Below are 16,461 nucleotides of genomic sequence, written 5' to 3' on the forward strand. Positions count from 1 at the left end.
CTGCACACACACACATGCACAAGAGCATACACACAGACACCACCACCACCAGGTTCAAGGGGATCTTTGGGTCTCCAAAAGGCCCAAATATGCACCCAGATCTCCTTTCCTCAAACCTGGAGGCAGAGAGCTCCAGGATTTCTCCCCTCCACAGCCCCAACCCAGGCTTTCTCTTCTGGCCAGATGCCTCCTGGGGACAATGAATAGGAAGCCACAATCACACAGCTTCACAAGAATAATTCAGGGGAGGAGGTAAAATTGCCTCCAATTAAAGCCTGGACAGTAGGCTCTCCTAAAAAGAATGTGCAGAGGAACAAATGGGTGATCCGCTATCCCCTCGGAGCACAGCTGCCACCCTCCAGGTCAGCTGACTGGCTGGTGTAGAGAGCTTCCGGGTTCTGATTGTGCCGACAAAGACCAGGCCTGTAATTACAGCTGGTGATGCTGATGAAGGGACAGACAGTTTCATGAATATAATTACTTTTTTGCTAATTCACACCTCGAAGGCAGGAGCAAATGAGTGAAGCCAAACCTGTCACTGGTGAGGCTGTCGTGGTCCTCATGTTAGCCAGGAGTGGGAGAGGTTGGGCCATCATTTTGTGGTTGGGACAATATTCTCATATTTTGATGTGATGTACAACAGAAGAGCTCCCAAGGCCCAACTGTGGTCAGAGAGCATTACATCCATATGGTGTGTGCTGGACACAGATAGACTTAATCTTCTTATTGTATAGAAGTAAACAGAGACGTAGAGAGAGAAGGTGTTCCCTAGAGTCAACAGTAACTGGACAAATTAGATCAGGAGTCTAGAGCTCTCTGGCTCCAAAGTCCCTTTCACATCCTTTCTTTAGCCCAGGAGCCTGAACCCCGCCTGCTCCTCTGGATGCATAGCCCCAGCCTGTCCCGTGCATCCAAGCCGGGTACCTTTCATAGGAAGGCTCAGTGAGGCTTCAGCCACTCCTGTCCGAGCTGGTCCCCAAGAGCCTAGAGGTGTGAAGGGTAATGAGGCCCCGTAATTAAGGCTTCTGGAGACATGGCTGGGAGATTTATAGACAGGCTTTGTCAATAACTGTGCGCTGGGCTGTGGATCCAGCGAGACATCGATAAGTGCTCGTTAAGGCTTCTCCCTGCTCCCTGCCCTATCCCCCTCCGGCCCCTCCTCTCCTGTCAGCCGCCTGTTCGCAGTGCCTGTGTACACAGGCTTTGCTCAATTAATTTGCACTTGTTGGCACCATCTGTGCTTTTCATGTGTTCTTATCAAGAGCTTCTGGGCCGCGCATCCCTCTCAGGTGGGCTGCAGAATAGACAGAAGCAGCCTTCCTCCTGCAACCACGACTCTCAGGGAAGGTCAATCTAGGATCACCAAAGGCAGAGGCATTGTTTCCTTTCTCCCCTCCCCCTTTCCCTCCTCCCTCTCCATCCCAGCTCCTCAACCTGGCGAGCTAAGCTTGGCCTGAGGTCCTTGTAACCCTTCACCCCATCCTGACCCCAGCAGGCTGAGCCCTAGCCCTGTCGAGGAACCCCCTTCTCACACCCAGTGATCTCAGAGCACGGGTGTCCCATCCTGGTGTTCCAGCTCTGTTCCCCAAAGCCTGGACTAGATCGGTCCCTGCCCCAAGAACACAGACACTTTGGGCTCACAGGACTGGAAAGGGCCAAAGAAGCCATGTCCAACTCTGTTGAGCAAGGGCAGCCCAAGAGCCCAGGGTGGGACAGCTCCTGTGGGTGGGTGGGGCAGAACAGGCCATGGCCTACTGGCTCCAGCTTGCCTCCCAGAGAACCAACCCAGCAGTGAGGTAGTAGTGTTGAGCTGCTTGCTCTTTCTGACAGTAGACTGTCTCCCGCTTCCGCATGGATTTTATTTTTTTTAAAGACGTGATCCCATTTGGTATTTCAGGCTGGCCTGGAACTCTGTGTAGTCCAGGAGGCCCTTCCTACCTCTCGGGTGATAGGATTACAAGTGTGGGTCACTTCATCTTGCCTACAGCACAGCCTTCTGACCTGGGGGTTGTTAGAATGCTGGCCTAGCTCCGGAGACACCTTTGCCTGCTCAGCCTCACCACTGCCCTGTTTCCTAGAACCTTGATAAGCCATGCACTAGATCCACACAAACAAAATCAAAATCAACCAAACCAAAGTCTTCCTATAACTGTCCGGCATCGTTACGTGCTGTATGGGACAAGAAATGCACCGCGGGTACCCTTCAGTGTTACTAACAAAACACCCCAAACCAGGCTAGTCTTCCTGTGGCTGGCCTGAGCTCCCAGGAGCTGGCTCACGCAGCCGAGGGTGTGGTTGCCTCTCTCATAGCAGCTGTACTTGTTCTGTATCCAGAGCTGGGCCCCCCGAGGGTGCACTCAGGGCCAGCCTCCTGTCTCCTGCCCAAGCAGCCTGGAAGGCAGTCACATCTGGGGCCTGGCTGAGCCCTGTGGATGCCTCCACGTGGTACATTATTGATGGTGCTTCTAATTGTGCGTTTCCCAAAGTCCACAGGCTTTTGATGAAAAATTCATGGCACGCCCGAGGAGGGCAGAACTCTCGATCGATTGGCAGTGCAGCAGACAAGGGGTCCAAGGGGCCCCTCGGGGATGACGGCTGGAGGCTGGCTGGAAGAGGGGGTAGCCACCAGTGGAACCGTGCCCTCCTCCTAGGCTTCTGGCTCTAGATTTTTGGGAGGGAGAGGTGCACCACAGGACGCAGCAGCCACGGGGAGAAGCCAAGAGGAAGGATTGGGGTGGTTTTGAGCCTGTATTTGGTGCCTGCTGGGTGACTTACAGTCAGAGAAGCATGCACACACCTAGTCTCATATTCTCTTCCCTATTGGAGAATACTGGGCCCTCCAGAGCTCCCCATGAGTGATCCAAAGAAGAAATACCACTTCTGGGGCCACTCCTATGTACCAGGAGCACCAGAGCTATGAGTTGTCCCCTGACTGCCCCATGTGACGGATGTGGTAATGTGACCATCTTGCAGAATGGAACGCAGGCCTAGAGGTGTTCAGTGACCTGTCTGGGCTAATTAGTGGCAGAGCCCACAGTCTTTCCACACCACTAGGCCAACTTAATATTAGCTACAGAGTGGGATGAATTGTCCCACTTCTGTGTCCACTCCTGTTGCACTAAAAAATAAGTAAAAAATGAAGCCAGCAAACCTGAAAATCGTGAGTCTTCCCCAGTCCAGCCTACACCAGCAATACCGACAGAGGTCAGAGGCCCCTGTGGATTCTGAGGCGAATCTGAGTGATTCTGAGGGAGAGGTATCTGACTCAGACTATTCTGCACCACCCCAGAGGGTCCAGAGAATCCTTACAGTCATCTATGCATTTGTTAAACCAGTACCATACCAGTACCTGTCTCTGTCAGGACATCTTGTTGGTTGCAGATGGGATCCTATCAAGAAAAGCTACAAGCTACACATGCCTGGGACAGACAGGCTAACAAGTAACAGCCACCAGAATTCCCCCACCCCCCACCCCCCAGCCCCCATCAGCCCAAGGAGGGGTTGTGTAGCTCAGGCGGCTCACGTGGCTGCCACAGATAGCCCTGCCTCTGTGATCCTGCGTTTCTAAGTAGTGGGTTGGGGTGTTTGGGTTTGTTTTCCTTTGCTTCCTAGAGAGTTCCTTTCAAAAACATCCACCCATGTCTGCACTGAACTAAAAGGAAAGGAATTTGCCCAGACCATCAGGAAAACAGAGCCGGAGGCCCCTGGGGTCACGGTTGGGGTGTGGAGCCCCCCCCCCAGTGCCTATTGGGAGGAGGGTGAGTCCAGCTAAGGCTGCTGGGGCCTGCGTGGAGCTAGCAAGGTACAGGGAGATTGGGAAGATAGTGCGTGAGTCTGGTAGGTGAGAGAGCCTTGAGACGGGGGACAGAGAAAGGGGACAATCAGACAAGACTGAGATGCAGGACAGGGAGGCTTTCTAGGTAGCAGGAGCAGAAGCCTAAGGTCCTGAAGGACCCCCCACCCCAGCCCTTTCTAGGCCTGTCATTTCCTTGCAATTCCCTGGCCAAGGAGTGAGCCTAGCCTGTTTTTTCACCCCGTCCAAGTGTCCCCCACTCCAGGAGAAAAGAAAGAGGCTCTTTGGATTGCCTCCTGCTTGCTTCAGGGCTAGGCCAGTCACCAAGCAGACACTTGTTGTAGCAACAGTCCCTGAGGAGGACCCATCCTGGGGAACAGAACTGCTCTCAGCACAGATGGGGGAGCCAGGAGACCCAGCCCCTCCAGTCCCCCCAGCCCCCAAGGTTGCCCCGGGACTAGTTGACAACCGCTCTGTAAGTCTGCCCCATACCCACTGACTCCCGAGATGGGTCAGCTCTTCAAGCTGCAGGTGTGTAGGGGTGTGTTGCCAGGCAACCAGCAGAGGCATTCCCAGAGCCTGTCTGAGTAGGCGGTAAAGTGGGGGAGGGCCAGGACACCATTCCTAGATGATCCTGGTCTCAGGAACCTTCGATGGGGGTCCCTGTTCTAACCCAGGCCACTAGGGCCCACACTCAGAACCCAGAGAAGGAAGAAGGCAGATGAGGGGAAGGAAACAGAGGACGGGGCTTCTGGCAGTCAGGACAGCATCGGGGAAAGACAGGGAAAACCTGTGAGTATAATCGTAGACAGGCTCTCTGTAAAAGCACGGGAATAAGGAGGTGACCAGCAGGGAAGGATTCTTGTGATAGGGTGATAGAGTCACTTTGGGGACAGCTCTGTCCCCTCTACAGCCCCCTGAACAGCAGCCCTGGACTTCCCTGACCTGAGGGTAAGAGCCAGATCAGCTCCAAATTGCAATCAGCAAGGCAGGACTCTGAGCCACATCCCAGAGGAAAACTGATGCTGGCTTACAGGGCTCAGGGTCTTTCTGGAGGAGGAGGACCCAGAGTGGAGCCTTGGAAGCTGGGTAAAGCAGAGGGAAGCCTGGGGGCAGGGCACGGGGGCAGGAAATTAGATGGCATCTTTCAGAAAGTTCTACAAGCCTCTGTGCCCTTTCAGGCTCCAGCCCCATGGTCCTGGCCTGGCCCAATTAGCTAGCCTGGCTCCTGCAGGGGCCAATTAGACAGGGGTCAGGGTCAGATGCAGGCCAAGGCCCTGTAGCCTCAGAGCTTCAGGGAGGTCAGCACAAAAGCTTTCTCTGCTGCTTGGGAAGGAAAAAGAACAGAAGATAGAGAAAATGCAATGCGCTTTTGTTTCCTTGCTATAACCTTGGACTGAATAAAGGAGCTACTGTGTCCCTATCCCAGGGAGGGAAACCTTTAAAGAGCAGGGGGAACTATTTGCAATAGCACTTTGCATGGATTTGTTGTGGTTCAGAGGCCCAGCTGTCAGCCAAGGGAAATTATTTGATGAACAGAATTTCGGATGAATAGGTCCTCTATTCTAGAACCTGCTATGGCCCCCTCTACTCTCTGTGCTAACACAGAGCTCCTGAGGCTGACACCCTGGACACAACACATCCTAGACAATTGGGCAGACTGGGCAAACTGGGCCTGTTCCAGGTCTCTGGCCAGGTCCACCTGTGGTTATGATGTCCACCTGGGTGTTATAATGTCCACCTGTGGCTACAATGTCCACCTGTGTGCTGTAATGTCCACCTGTGGCTATGATGTCCACCTGTATGCTGTAACGTCCACCTGTATGCTGTGAGGTTCACCTGTGTGCTGTAATGTCCACCTGTGGCTATGATGTCCATCTGTGGCTATGATGTCCACCTGTGTGCTATAATGTCCACCTGTGGCTATGATGTCCACCTGTGTGTTGTAGTGTCCACCTGTGGCTATGATGCCCACCTGTGTGCTGTGAGGGCCTGGACCTTGCAGCTGTGCTGGCTGGCCTCCAGACTGTGATGCATTTCTTCTCACACATCATCCACTCAAGTCTCACCTCTGCCTCAGAGACCAGGCTCTGACTCAACAGTTTCCCCAGAGCTTCTTGGGAGAAGGGGACCCAGGGTGAAACCTTAAAGACAGGGCAAAGTTGAGGGAGGCCTCAGAGCAAAGGATGAGAACAAAAAGCTGATGTGCCTTCCAGGAAGCTCACGCCCACACTAGCCCTGACTCCAGCTTCTGTCCCCGCCATTGCCTGGCCAGAGACACCTCCCTCATCTTGCTTCTTATTTGTACTTCTAGAGGTGAATGGTGTCCTCTGCATGGCCAGTACCCTCATTACTCCTGGCAGCTCTCTAAGGACCCCACCCCCACCCCAACAGAGCTGAGCTCGGGTTGGGAAGCCGGGGCCTCTCCAGGTAGTGACGGGTGGAAAGGGGACCTATTGAGGCTATTCCTCCACCAAGGTTTTTCCCTCCCCAGCCCTGCCCCTTGTGTTGTGGATTGCCGGGTTGGAGTCCCCTGTAGGCCACCACCTTGCTAGGGCTTCAATGCCCCAGCCACTGGGCTGTTCAGGGTGCCTTGTCTGCCCTCTGGTGGTAGTAAGGTTAAGAAGTGAAGAGTGCTTCCGGGGTCACTGGTTCTATGGTAATTGCCCTACCCACGGTCAATAGGAAGGCAACTTGTTTTTTGTTGTTGTTGTTGTTTTTTGTTTTTTCTTAACTGAGTGGACTAAGGATAGAGGGGCCCGGACTACGGTGGTGTTCCTGTGGTACTAGATGTCCCTGTGAGGACTGTGGCTGCCTAGCCACACTGAACTCCAACCCCTGCCACGCCACTCCCTTCTTTCAGGAAATCGCAGACTTGTCTATCCCTGTACTGTGCCGGTTCCTTAGAGTGGACTCCCAGTTCCTTGAAACTCAGGAACTGGGCGAGGCCAGCACATACTAGCTTTTTAAATTAACTAAAAATACAAAGTTAACAAGAAAGGTCTCTGGCATCCTGAGGGACTCACAGAAGCTCTGTACATCAAAAGATGACAAGGGTGACAGGAGAGGTGGTAGCTAGGGAAGTCTGTCAGGCCCTTGAATAGCTGTTGGGGTGTGTGGGCATGGTCACTAGTTGACAGCCATACCATCCTGGGAATGAGGGAAGTGTTTCAGCTGTCCTGATGCTCCACCGGGAAGGGAGGCTGAGGGAAGGACCCAACTATAGGAGAGCAGGGAGCCAGGAGGCAGGGCCTGGAGGAGACACTGGCTGGGTAGAGAGTAGGGGTGGCTGGGAGCTGAGAGTCATGGCGGGTTGGTGGAAAGAGTGGGGGCAGGGCAGCACTTCAGGCCCCCTCCACCTAGGCCAACGCAGAACACTTCACAAACATCCAGTGTCCCTGTACCCCTTAGGAATGGAACAAAAGACCAACCAGACCTTCCTCCTCAGTGCCAGCATCTTCCTCAGAGAAGAGAGTGGAATTGCCTCCCTTCAGGCCTGTTACAATCAAGGAAACTAGACAAGAACCTGCCCATTCTTGTGTTTGCGGATAGGGGAGAGCTGACATCTACAAAGGCAGCTGGGACCTCTAGGGTCATGGATTGTGCTACTTGGGTAGAAGAAGTTTCTCCCTTTGCAAAGATGTGGGAACATGTGAGAGAAGAGTAACACTTTCTAAACCACATCTCTTCCTTCCTGCCTGCACTGTGTGCATGAGGGCCAGTTTCAAGTGATTCCGCTGTGGAGGACATTAAGATAGCCTCATTATGCGTTCTTGTTCCAAGCTCTCTCTCCTGCCTCTGCCCTGGAGCTAACAAAAGACTCAGCTGAGATTTAAGAATTGCTGTGTGATTTCGGGCAGGTCACTGCACCTCCTCTGGCTTCTTTGGATGATTCTCAGCAGATGGCGCCCGTCATAACCAGCCTGGGTATGGGAAGGATGGTTGGATCACCTGGAGAAAGTGGGGGGTGGCACACGGAGGGGGGGGGCTAGATGTGGAAACACTACTCAGCTCTCTTTAAGACATAGGCTGCGGGGGCATCTCAGGAAGCCTTGGCTGCCTCTCGGGATATACTAAATGCAAAGTATTGGTGGGAGGCGGCTGCCCTCTGGCGGCAGCAAAGACAAACCACACACCAGCATCTCGTGCCCACCAGCAAGGGCCGTGAGGCCTGGAGCCAGAGGCTAAGAGATCCCTGCTCTCAGCCCTGTCACCACCTTCCACAGCCCCAGCATTCTTCAGGAGCACTGTGGCCTTGGCTTGGCCACCCTGCTTTTGCCACTCGTCTTCCTCGCTGGCAACTGCCCCTGTCTCAAGGGTTCCTCAACACCCACTACCAACTCCTTGGTCTTTTCTCTCCTCATTCCCCAAATCCTCATTTGTCCCCAGACACAAATCCTAGAGGACTGCCTTCCCAGTGCCCCTCCCTCTGCTGGGTCCATACCCATTGTCTTCATCTTGTTTCTCTGGACCTGCCTCCTCCGCCAGGCGAGGGTCCCGCTGCCTCCTCCGCCAGGTGAGGGTCCCGCTGTCTCCCACCCAGCACTACTCTTGGTCCCTATACCCATCTCTTCCTAAGGATTTAGCAGCAGCGAGCCCTTACTCCACCCCTCCAGCATGGGCCCTTCCGTTCCCTGCAGCAGAGCCCAGGCTCCTGAGCCCACATCTCTGACTTGCCCTGCTGCTCTCCCCTCCCCACAACTTCTCTACCTCCTCCCTCCAAGGACAGCCTGCCCCATATTCCATGAGCAGCTTAGATCCTCACCGCCTCCAGGAAGCTTTCCAGGTCTCCTAGGCTGGAGACAGGCCTCCTGGAAGCCCCTTCTACCACAGACACAGGAAGTGTCTGCCAACCCCCCACCCCTCGGTGTAGAGTGGACCACCGAAAGCGTGGACTGTTTATCTCTGTTCAAGGATCTGCATGGTCCAGAACTGTACAAAGTGGCACTCAGCAAGCCTTGGGAACCCTGGGGGGATACGCTGCCTTGGGCAAAGGCTTTGTGACAATCTCTGGGTGCACTACTTCCAGCCCCAGTTTTCCTGTCTACACAGCAATGGTACAGGGCTATCCTGACTACATAATTGGCAGTTTGTTTGGAAGTCCCCATACTTTACCATAGCACTGAGCAGGGCCTAAGCCCTTGGGCTCTTGTCAGAGAAGCCCCACTCTCCTCCCACTGTGACTCATCCTATAAGCAGAATTTCTGGGTCCACTGCCCAAAGCCATTCCTGCATAATGCTTTTAAAGAACCTTAAGGATATTCTAGGAAAGCAGTTGCTATCTCCAGGCACCCTAGTGTTAGTTAGGGCTAACCTTCCTACTGTCCTCATATCAGACTAGTTCTTGGGGACTGATTTGTCATCCCGAAGATGAGGACACTGGAGTTTAAAAAAAAGCAACCCCACTTTCCAAGTCCCTGTGTGCTGTGGCTGCAGTAAAGTCCACCAATTCTCCTGGGGCAATTGGGGAAAGCAGAGCCTGGTACTCTGGTGTGTCTCACTCTGACAGGCTCTGAAGTTCCTAGTAGGGAGTGTCTGTGGGCAAGGCGGGTACAAAGGAACCTTGGAGTCAGGCATTTGAGTCAGGGCCTCTAAGGACATACCTGTCCCACTTCCGAGAGGCAACTAGAGAGCAAGACTGCAAGGAAAATCTGTAGCATGATGTTCTCAAGGCTAGGGCATGACGCACAATGTGGCCCTGAGGGAAGCCCAGCTGAAGGCTGTGGCCAGAGGTCAGGGCTGCCAGCTTGAACCTTGTGGTCTCCCAGCCCAGCTGTGCTGACAAGGTCCCCACTTGGCCATCCAAATGGAGGCCTCTGAGATTTCCACAGAAACAGACTCTGACCAGAATAGAGAGGGTGCGGCAGGAGCCCACACTGTCCCCAGGTGGAAGCCTCTCTTCCAGGGTGAATAGCCAGGGATGGGCTAAGAGGCTGGGGAGGAAGACAGGGCTACTCTCAAGGGATGGAGTCCCTGGCACCCACTGATCCTCCTCCAGAAAAGACCACCTGGCTGAGGACACCAGAGGGCCACCTCAGCAGAAGCCAACCTCTCCCTCTGTCCTTTCCTCCTCTGTCATGGTCCCCGTTTTCTTCATCTGTGGGGGAGGGGATAAATAACAGATCAGTGCTTACCTCCTTCACACCCAGGAACTGCAGAGATGGTGAACAGTGGGGTCTTAAAAAGGATAATCCCCCGAATGGGACATGGCTAACCAGACCCTAGGGGCCGGGCCAAGGGGCTGGCAACCTCTTGTCCAAAATGTCTTCTATGTGCACACACACGTCCCATCCCAGTTAAGGTCAGGATCGCGTTAACCTCCCACATCTCTTCATTTCACAATAGCGTGGCCTTCTTTCTGTACCAGGATGATGAATTAATTCTAGGAAATTCCAAAGACCAGACCCCAGAGACATGATAGTGTAAGACTACAGACTGTGCTGTGTGGAGCATCCTCAAACACGTTTTCCTGAACCTGTATCTGTGCACATGGGGCTGCGTGTGTATTGAGGTAACCTTACAAGCAAATAACCCTGTTTGGGGCCGCTCTAATCAGAGCAGCATAAGACAGTGAAGCAGGCCGGGAGTGACAGAAGATGAATCTCCTCTGTTGAGGTATCAGAGACTTCCTTCAGCCCAGCTCTGAGCCCTAGATCCAGTCAGTCATGGGATGTGCCATAAAAAGACCACCTAACAGAGGGGGATCCCGCAAGCCCAGGGTGGAAAGAAAGAAAGGAAAACAGTTTGTTAAGTGTAGCAACCATTGAAACAAGACCAACGCCCTGACACCCGCATAGCCCAACCTGAGCACACAGCAACCCCTGGGCCTCCGGCAGGTCCCAAGTTGTACACATGTCTCTGACTCCAAAGTGTGTGTGTGTGTGTGTGTGTGTGTGTGTGTGGTCCCAGGTTCAGGGTCCCAGTTAGCACCCTGTCTGAGGATACCAGATGGGCATAGATCTGGGGAAGCCACAGCAGATGCTAGGGAGAGAGAGCCAATCCTGGCACCAGTCAGAGGGACTATAGCCAGAAGGCTAGACAGCAGTGGCAGATGACAAGTGGTGTCCGATGAGTTCCTGCTGGCTGGGGATCCTCCTCTCCTAGTAAGCTGTGCCCCACCATGCAGCAGGTGGGGGACTATAGCTGGGATATGGCTGGATTCCACCCCCAGGCAGCTGGAGACCAGGGGAGAGTTGGATGTAGAGTTGTGTTTTCCGGGGCCTGGGAGCCAGACTGGTCCTGTGAGGCCTACCCACACACCCACAGGAGCAAGGCTTCCCACAGCCCGGAAGTCCACAGGCGGCTCAGAGGGTTTGCTTGCCTCCAATCTCTTCCTTCCCAGGCTCTGCTCTGCTCTGAGTCATTCTCTTGCCTGTATCTCAGATCTCAGTGGTGTGTGTGTGTGTGTGTGTGTGTGTGTGTGTGTGTGTGTGTGTGTGTGTGTGTATCTTAAGATACTGCATGCTTAGAACTTATAATAGTACAGAATCTGATTGGCAAACAAATTCAGGGCTCAAGATAAGGCTCATTCAGGTAAAGTGCCTGCCTCGAAAATGTAGGATCTTGAGTTTGAGGCCAGGCACCCGTGTAAATGCCAGGCACGGTGATGGAGTGTTTGTAATCCCGGCATGAAAAAGTGGAAACAGAAGAACCCTAAGGACTCACTGACCAAGCAATCGCGCCTGAGTGACGAGCTCTGGGCCGGGGAGAAGTTGCGCTATTTCAAGGCGTGGATCTCATTCCTGAGGTTGACACTCAAGGCTGAGCACCCACATTTCAGACCCTGACTTCTCTGCCCATTACTCTTAACACTGAGTAGGTTGCTTGCCCCTCTGGGGCTTGTCCTCAGTTTCTTGTTCTGTAGAGTGCTGTCCCATAGGCTTGCTGGGTGTTGAATGCAGATAAGCACCTACAGCGCTTAGCAGGAGGCCTGGGATGTGGGGGAAGCCCAGGGATAACTAAGACCACGATGATTGCCCTTCCAGACCTAAGTTGGCTTCCGGCCCCCACTCTCTGCCTCGCCCCCATCTGATATCTGGATCCTGACCTTGACCTTGGGGTCCCACCTGAGTCTTCGGGGTCTTCTTGGTGTGTCTTCTTGGATGCTGAACTGTTTGGGAAGCTGATGGTGGTTCAGCTCCCAAGTGGCTCTGGTGGGCAGTCTAAGGGCTCCTTCTGGGAAGGAGTTGGGTTAAAAGAGGGAGCAGGAGAAGCGAGAAGGTGAAGAAGTAGATGTGATTTACTCAGAATCTGGAAACGTGGCTCCATCCTTTTGAGGCTGTTGCCTATAGGTTTCTTTACCAGATAGCTGAACTCTGGAGCTCCCCTGGTGTTACATGAATCAGTCTGGTCCGTGAGGAGACACATTTGTGTGGCCCTCCTAACGCTGCCACAAGAGATGAGTACCACACCCAACCACTCTCTGGCTAATTGCTAGGTTTTGGGGTACATCCTCACCAGTGTGTGTGAGGACGTAGAGTGGGATCCTGGGGGTTTGGGGCTGGCATTAGGGTTCAGCTGAGGATTCTGGGCTTATAGGAGATGAACAATTACCGGCGGGCCATGCAGAAGATGGCGGAGGACATCCTGGCACTGAGGAAGCAGGCCAACATCCTGGAGGAGGAAAACAGCATGCTGAGGAGCCACCTGACCCAACAGAGCATAGAAGAAGAGCAGAGCAGAGCTGAAGAGGAGAGCCTGGGTGAGCCCTGGATACCTGCTGGGACCCTGGCTCTGGGCTGAGCATGGCCGCGGGTTCTCACTGCTCACTGTCAGGGGGCTAGGGGGCTTTCCCCAGATGCTGGGTGTCCCATCTCAGGAATCCCCTACCCCTCCCCCTCCTCCCCACTGTAGACACACTTGAACAACCTGCCTAGCTATAATGTCTAAGGAGGGGAAACAGGCAAACCAGGGCCAAGTCCCAGAGCTGAGACACACTTGCCTTTGCCTATTCCTAAGTCAGCTTCTTCCCACCCCAGCCGTGTCCATGAAGCAGAGGCTACTGCTGAATGAACTGGATATGAAGAGGCTGCGAGACAGGGTGCAGCACCTGCAGAATGAGCTGATTCGGGTGAGCTAGGGTTTTCTGGACAGCAGGACAGCACCTCGGGGCAGAGTCTTGGGAAGTATTCAGAGCAGAGAGAAAGTCCACAGTGGGGAGGGAAGCTGGCCAGTTGAGGGTTCAGCAGGGTCCCACGCGTGCCATTATGGCTGGGGAAACTCCCATGTACCCATTCTCCTCCACCTTGCAGAAAAATGATCGAGAGAAGGAGTTGCTGCTTCTGTACCAAGCCCAGCAGCCACAGGCTGCGCAGTTGAGGCGGTACCAGGACAAGCTGCAGAAGATGAAGGCTCTGGAGGACACTGTACGGCACCAGGAGAAGGCAGGTGCTGGGGTCTGCTGTGGAGGAGGGCAGCAGCCTAGAGGTCGTGAAGCTCTCAAGCCAGCCCAGTCTTGTCCTCTGTCACCAGGTGATCGAGAAGATGGAGCAGATATTAGAAGACAGGCTCTGTGAGAGGAAGGAGCCAGCACCGTCAAACAGGCCGCAGGGGAAGCCTCTCATTAGTGAGTTTGCTCCCCGAGGTAGATCAGAGTAAATGACCTTCCAGCTTCTGTCTCACCCTGGCAGGAGGGGGTCACAAGAAACCTTCAGAGAAGCGTCAGTTCTCTGTTAGATCTGTGAGCTGGAGAGAGACACTCTGGGAAGTATTACTCTCTCTTCTCTCAAGTACTGAGAGCTTCCATGATGATCAGAGCCCTCCTCTGTCAGGAAGCTCCTTAGGACACAAGGGCAGTGTGTGAGCCAGGTAGAAAGAGACCAGACCTCTAAGGTTAAGGCCCTATGAACCACAGGGACAGAGAGAGACATCCCCGGATAGACGGCCTTCTAGGCTGCAGTCCCCAAGTCCTCGGGCTTCCCCACCTCTTGGCATCTTTTCTATTCTGCCTTCCTTCAGAAAGCAAACAGACAAGACCACTCTGGTAGTATCAGTTTATCTTCCCCATTGGTGTAAACCACAGCCATCTACAACTGCCAATCAAAACTGGCTCTGATAAGCATGAAAGAATAAGATAACACCTTATCCAGTGGATAATCTCCCTGGCCATGTGGGGAGACTCTCCAAGTATCTCTGTATGCCTGGCCCTGGACCCAGTCCCCAGGGATGGTTAGGCTCTGAGGGTCTGGAAGTCTTTAGAAAACAATGACAATCGCGGGGATCCTTATTCACCTGGAGTCGGGGTTGCTCTACAGAGAGCAACCAGGTCGAAGGACCAGAGAGACAAATATAAGGACAGTCGGGCAGGGAGAGTCACAGGGAAAACAATGACATAGGAATCCAAACAGCCTGGTAGGACGGCCTGAGGGATATGGACCCGACTCCACTGACGAAGGGGAGCCTTTGATACTGAGGCTAAGGGGCACATAGAAGCAAGAAAGCCCATCTCCCAGGCACCTGTCCCCGTGTTCACAGCCTTCCCTGCGTTCACAGCCCCTGGCATTCCACTGGGCCCCTCAGGAGAGACCCTGGCTGTTGATCTTTACTCCATACTGCTGGCAGAAAACACGAGGCTGCGGACAGAGTTGGAAAAGACCCGCCAGCAGCAGTCAGCCCCCATCATTCTACAGCAGCAGGCCCTACCGGTAAGAGCGGTCACACAGGCCTGGCTTGAGCCTGCCGACACTGCTCAGCAGGTAGCCCACAATCCTCCCTAGCATGAACCAAGTTGAAGATTCGGCCCAGAATCTGGGCTTCCCAGCACCCAACAGCACCGTAAACATTTATGCTAGGGCCTTGCTCTTATGCTCCTAAGAGCACCATTTCACCATCATCCATCATCCTGGGAGAGAGCAAGGCCCTGGATCACCCTTGACCCCTGAACCCCGACTTCACCTGCACCTAGCTTGCTCCTGTCTGGACACCCTCCCACCATGGGACCTTCTGGGATTGGTGCAGCCTTGGAGAGCCCTTTTCCCCATCCCAGGTGGATCCCAGGGAGTTGGGAGCAGGTGGAGACTTGGCAGAGAGGCTACAAGATACAAATGACCCAGGCCACTCCAAGTACACAGAGACCCTGCCAGCACAGGTGGGTGTCCCAGGAGGCTACTCCACTGCCCAGGCTGCTCCAGGTGCCCCTGCTGTACACAAACCCAAAGTCAATATTTGGAGTTACGGTGACATGAGGACGCAGGTGAGTGTGTCTCTTCATCCCAGGAAGTGAGTTCTGTTGACAATGTCCCAATGCATGGGCAGCCAAAGCACCTAGAGATGGGCATCCTCTGTTCTGGTGAGCCTTAACACTACAAAAGGACTCTCCGTTTAGCCACATTCTGGGTATTAACGGAAGCTCATTGATGCATTTAACATAAGCAGTTTATATGTATGCATCAGGTCTGAGTTGGGGGCATAGCTCAGTTGGTAGAGTGCTTGCCTAGCACGCATGAAGCCCTGGGCTCAATCCCTAGCACTGCACAAACCTACACATGCCTGTAATCTCAGCACTCATGGGAATGGGGGCAGGAGGAACAGAAGTAAAGTCGTTCTCACAGTATAATGAGTTCAAGGCCAGCCTGGAATATACGTTATCCCATCTTAAAAAATGTTTTAATGTAAGACTCCCCAGTACTGAGTGGGAAGCAACGTGGGGGATCAAGTGTGCCTGAAGCCTGGCTGGCTTTTCTCACAGTAGCTCTGGGCTTCCAAGGCTCTCCTGGCCTCAGCTCCCAGCGAGGGCCTTACAGTAGTGTGCGCTCCCACAGGACTTCCTCGGTGGTACTTCAGACAAGTTTAACCTCCTGGCCAAGTTAGAACAAGCTCAGAGTCGGATCTTGTCCCTGGAAAACCAGGTAAGTGAGATGCTGGGGTTGATGAGGCTGGGCCAGGCTCACAGTTCAGCCTATGGCCAGGGGCAAGGCTTAGTATACAAGCAGAGTCAAGGCTCAGTGTCTGACTACAGAATTAGGGCTCAGTATGTGAGGGTCAGCCTTAGTCTGTGACCAGAGCCAAGGCCCAATGTGGACTCCATACAAACCGCAGAGAAGATGCGGTGTCTTAGGCTGCCTGTTTGGCACCTCACCCCTGCTGCTGCCAGAGCTTGCCTTTTCCCAGAGGATATGCTCCAATCCTGTTTGTTCCAGCTCGGGGGAGGGGGACCATACTGACTGCTGCTGGCTTTCCAACTACTTCTCTCCATATCTGAAGCTGGAGGACTCAGCTCGCCACTGGGCACAAGAGAAGCAAAACCTGGCCATTCGACTTCAGGAGCAACAACATGGCTTTGGGCGGCAACCAAACTCTATCATCATAGACCAGCCTGTGAGTGACCCTGACGGAGCAGTTCCCAGGAAGCTAGGTGATGGGCTGGATCCCACCCCAAATCTCGGGGGTGCCGAGAAAGTCATGTGAGATAGATCCCAAGCTGAGCATCTGAAGTCTTGCGCGGAGGTCCTACTGCCAGCAAACTGGCTTTCAAGTGACTGCCATTCCTCCACCCATTTCAAGGGGTGGGAATGTGTCTCCTTTCCCATTGGTTGTCATGAACCTCTAGGTGGAGATCACTGTAGGTGAGAAATGGCCTATACTAGAATTTCTAGAATGTTCTTGCTCTACTCTGGCATCATCAAGACAGAATATCTTGTACCTCTTTCTATCCAATTCTCTGTTTAGTG

General features: G+C 53.7%; 1 protein-coding gene across 3 annotated transcripts in view; it reads left to right on the forward strand.

Moving 5' to 3' along the window:
• The window catches only part of Ccdc33 (coiled-coil domain containing 33), a 96,121-nt gene that overhangs the window by 78,724 nt on the left and 936 nt on the right, over window positions 1-16,461 (forward strand). For 2 of the 3 annotated variants that reach the window (XM_052188201.1, XM_052188202.1), the window contains exons 12-19: window positions 12,332-12,494; window positions 12,772-12,863; window positions 13,045-13,176; window positions 13,265-13,358; window positions 14,285-14,436; window positions 14,778-14,984; window positions 15,553-15,639; window positions 15,995-16,108. In XM_052188201.1, the coding sequence (XP_052044161.1) occupies window positions 12,332-12,494; window positions 12,772-12,863; window positions 13,045-13,176; window positions 13,265-13,358; window positions 14,285-14,436; window positions 14,778-14,984; window positions 15,553-15,639; window positions 15,995-16,108 (1,041 nt within the window). The remainder of the gene's footprint in view (window positions 1-12,331; window positions 12,495-12,771; window positions 12,864-13,044; window positions 13,177-13,264; window positions 13,359-14,284; window positions 14,437-14,777; window positions 14,985-15,552; window positions 15,640-15,994; window positions 16,109-16,461) is intronic. The other variant, XM_052188203.1, reaches the window with a different exon arrangement.

Source organism: Apodemus sylvaticus, chromosome 7 (assembly GCF_947179515.1).
Source record: "Apodemus sylvaticus chromosome 7, mApoSyl1.1, whole genome shotgun sequence".
NCBI lineage: Eukaryota > Metazoa > Chordata > Mammalia > Rodentia > Muridae > Apodemus > Apodemus sylvaticus.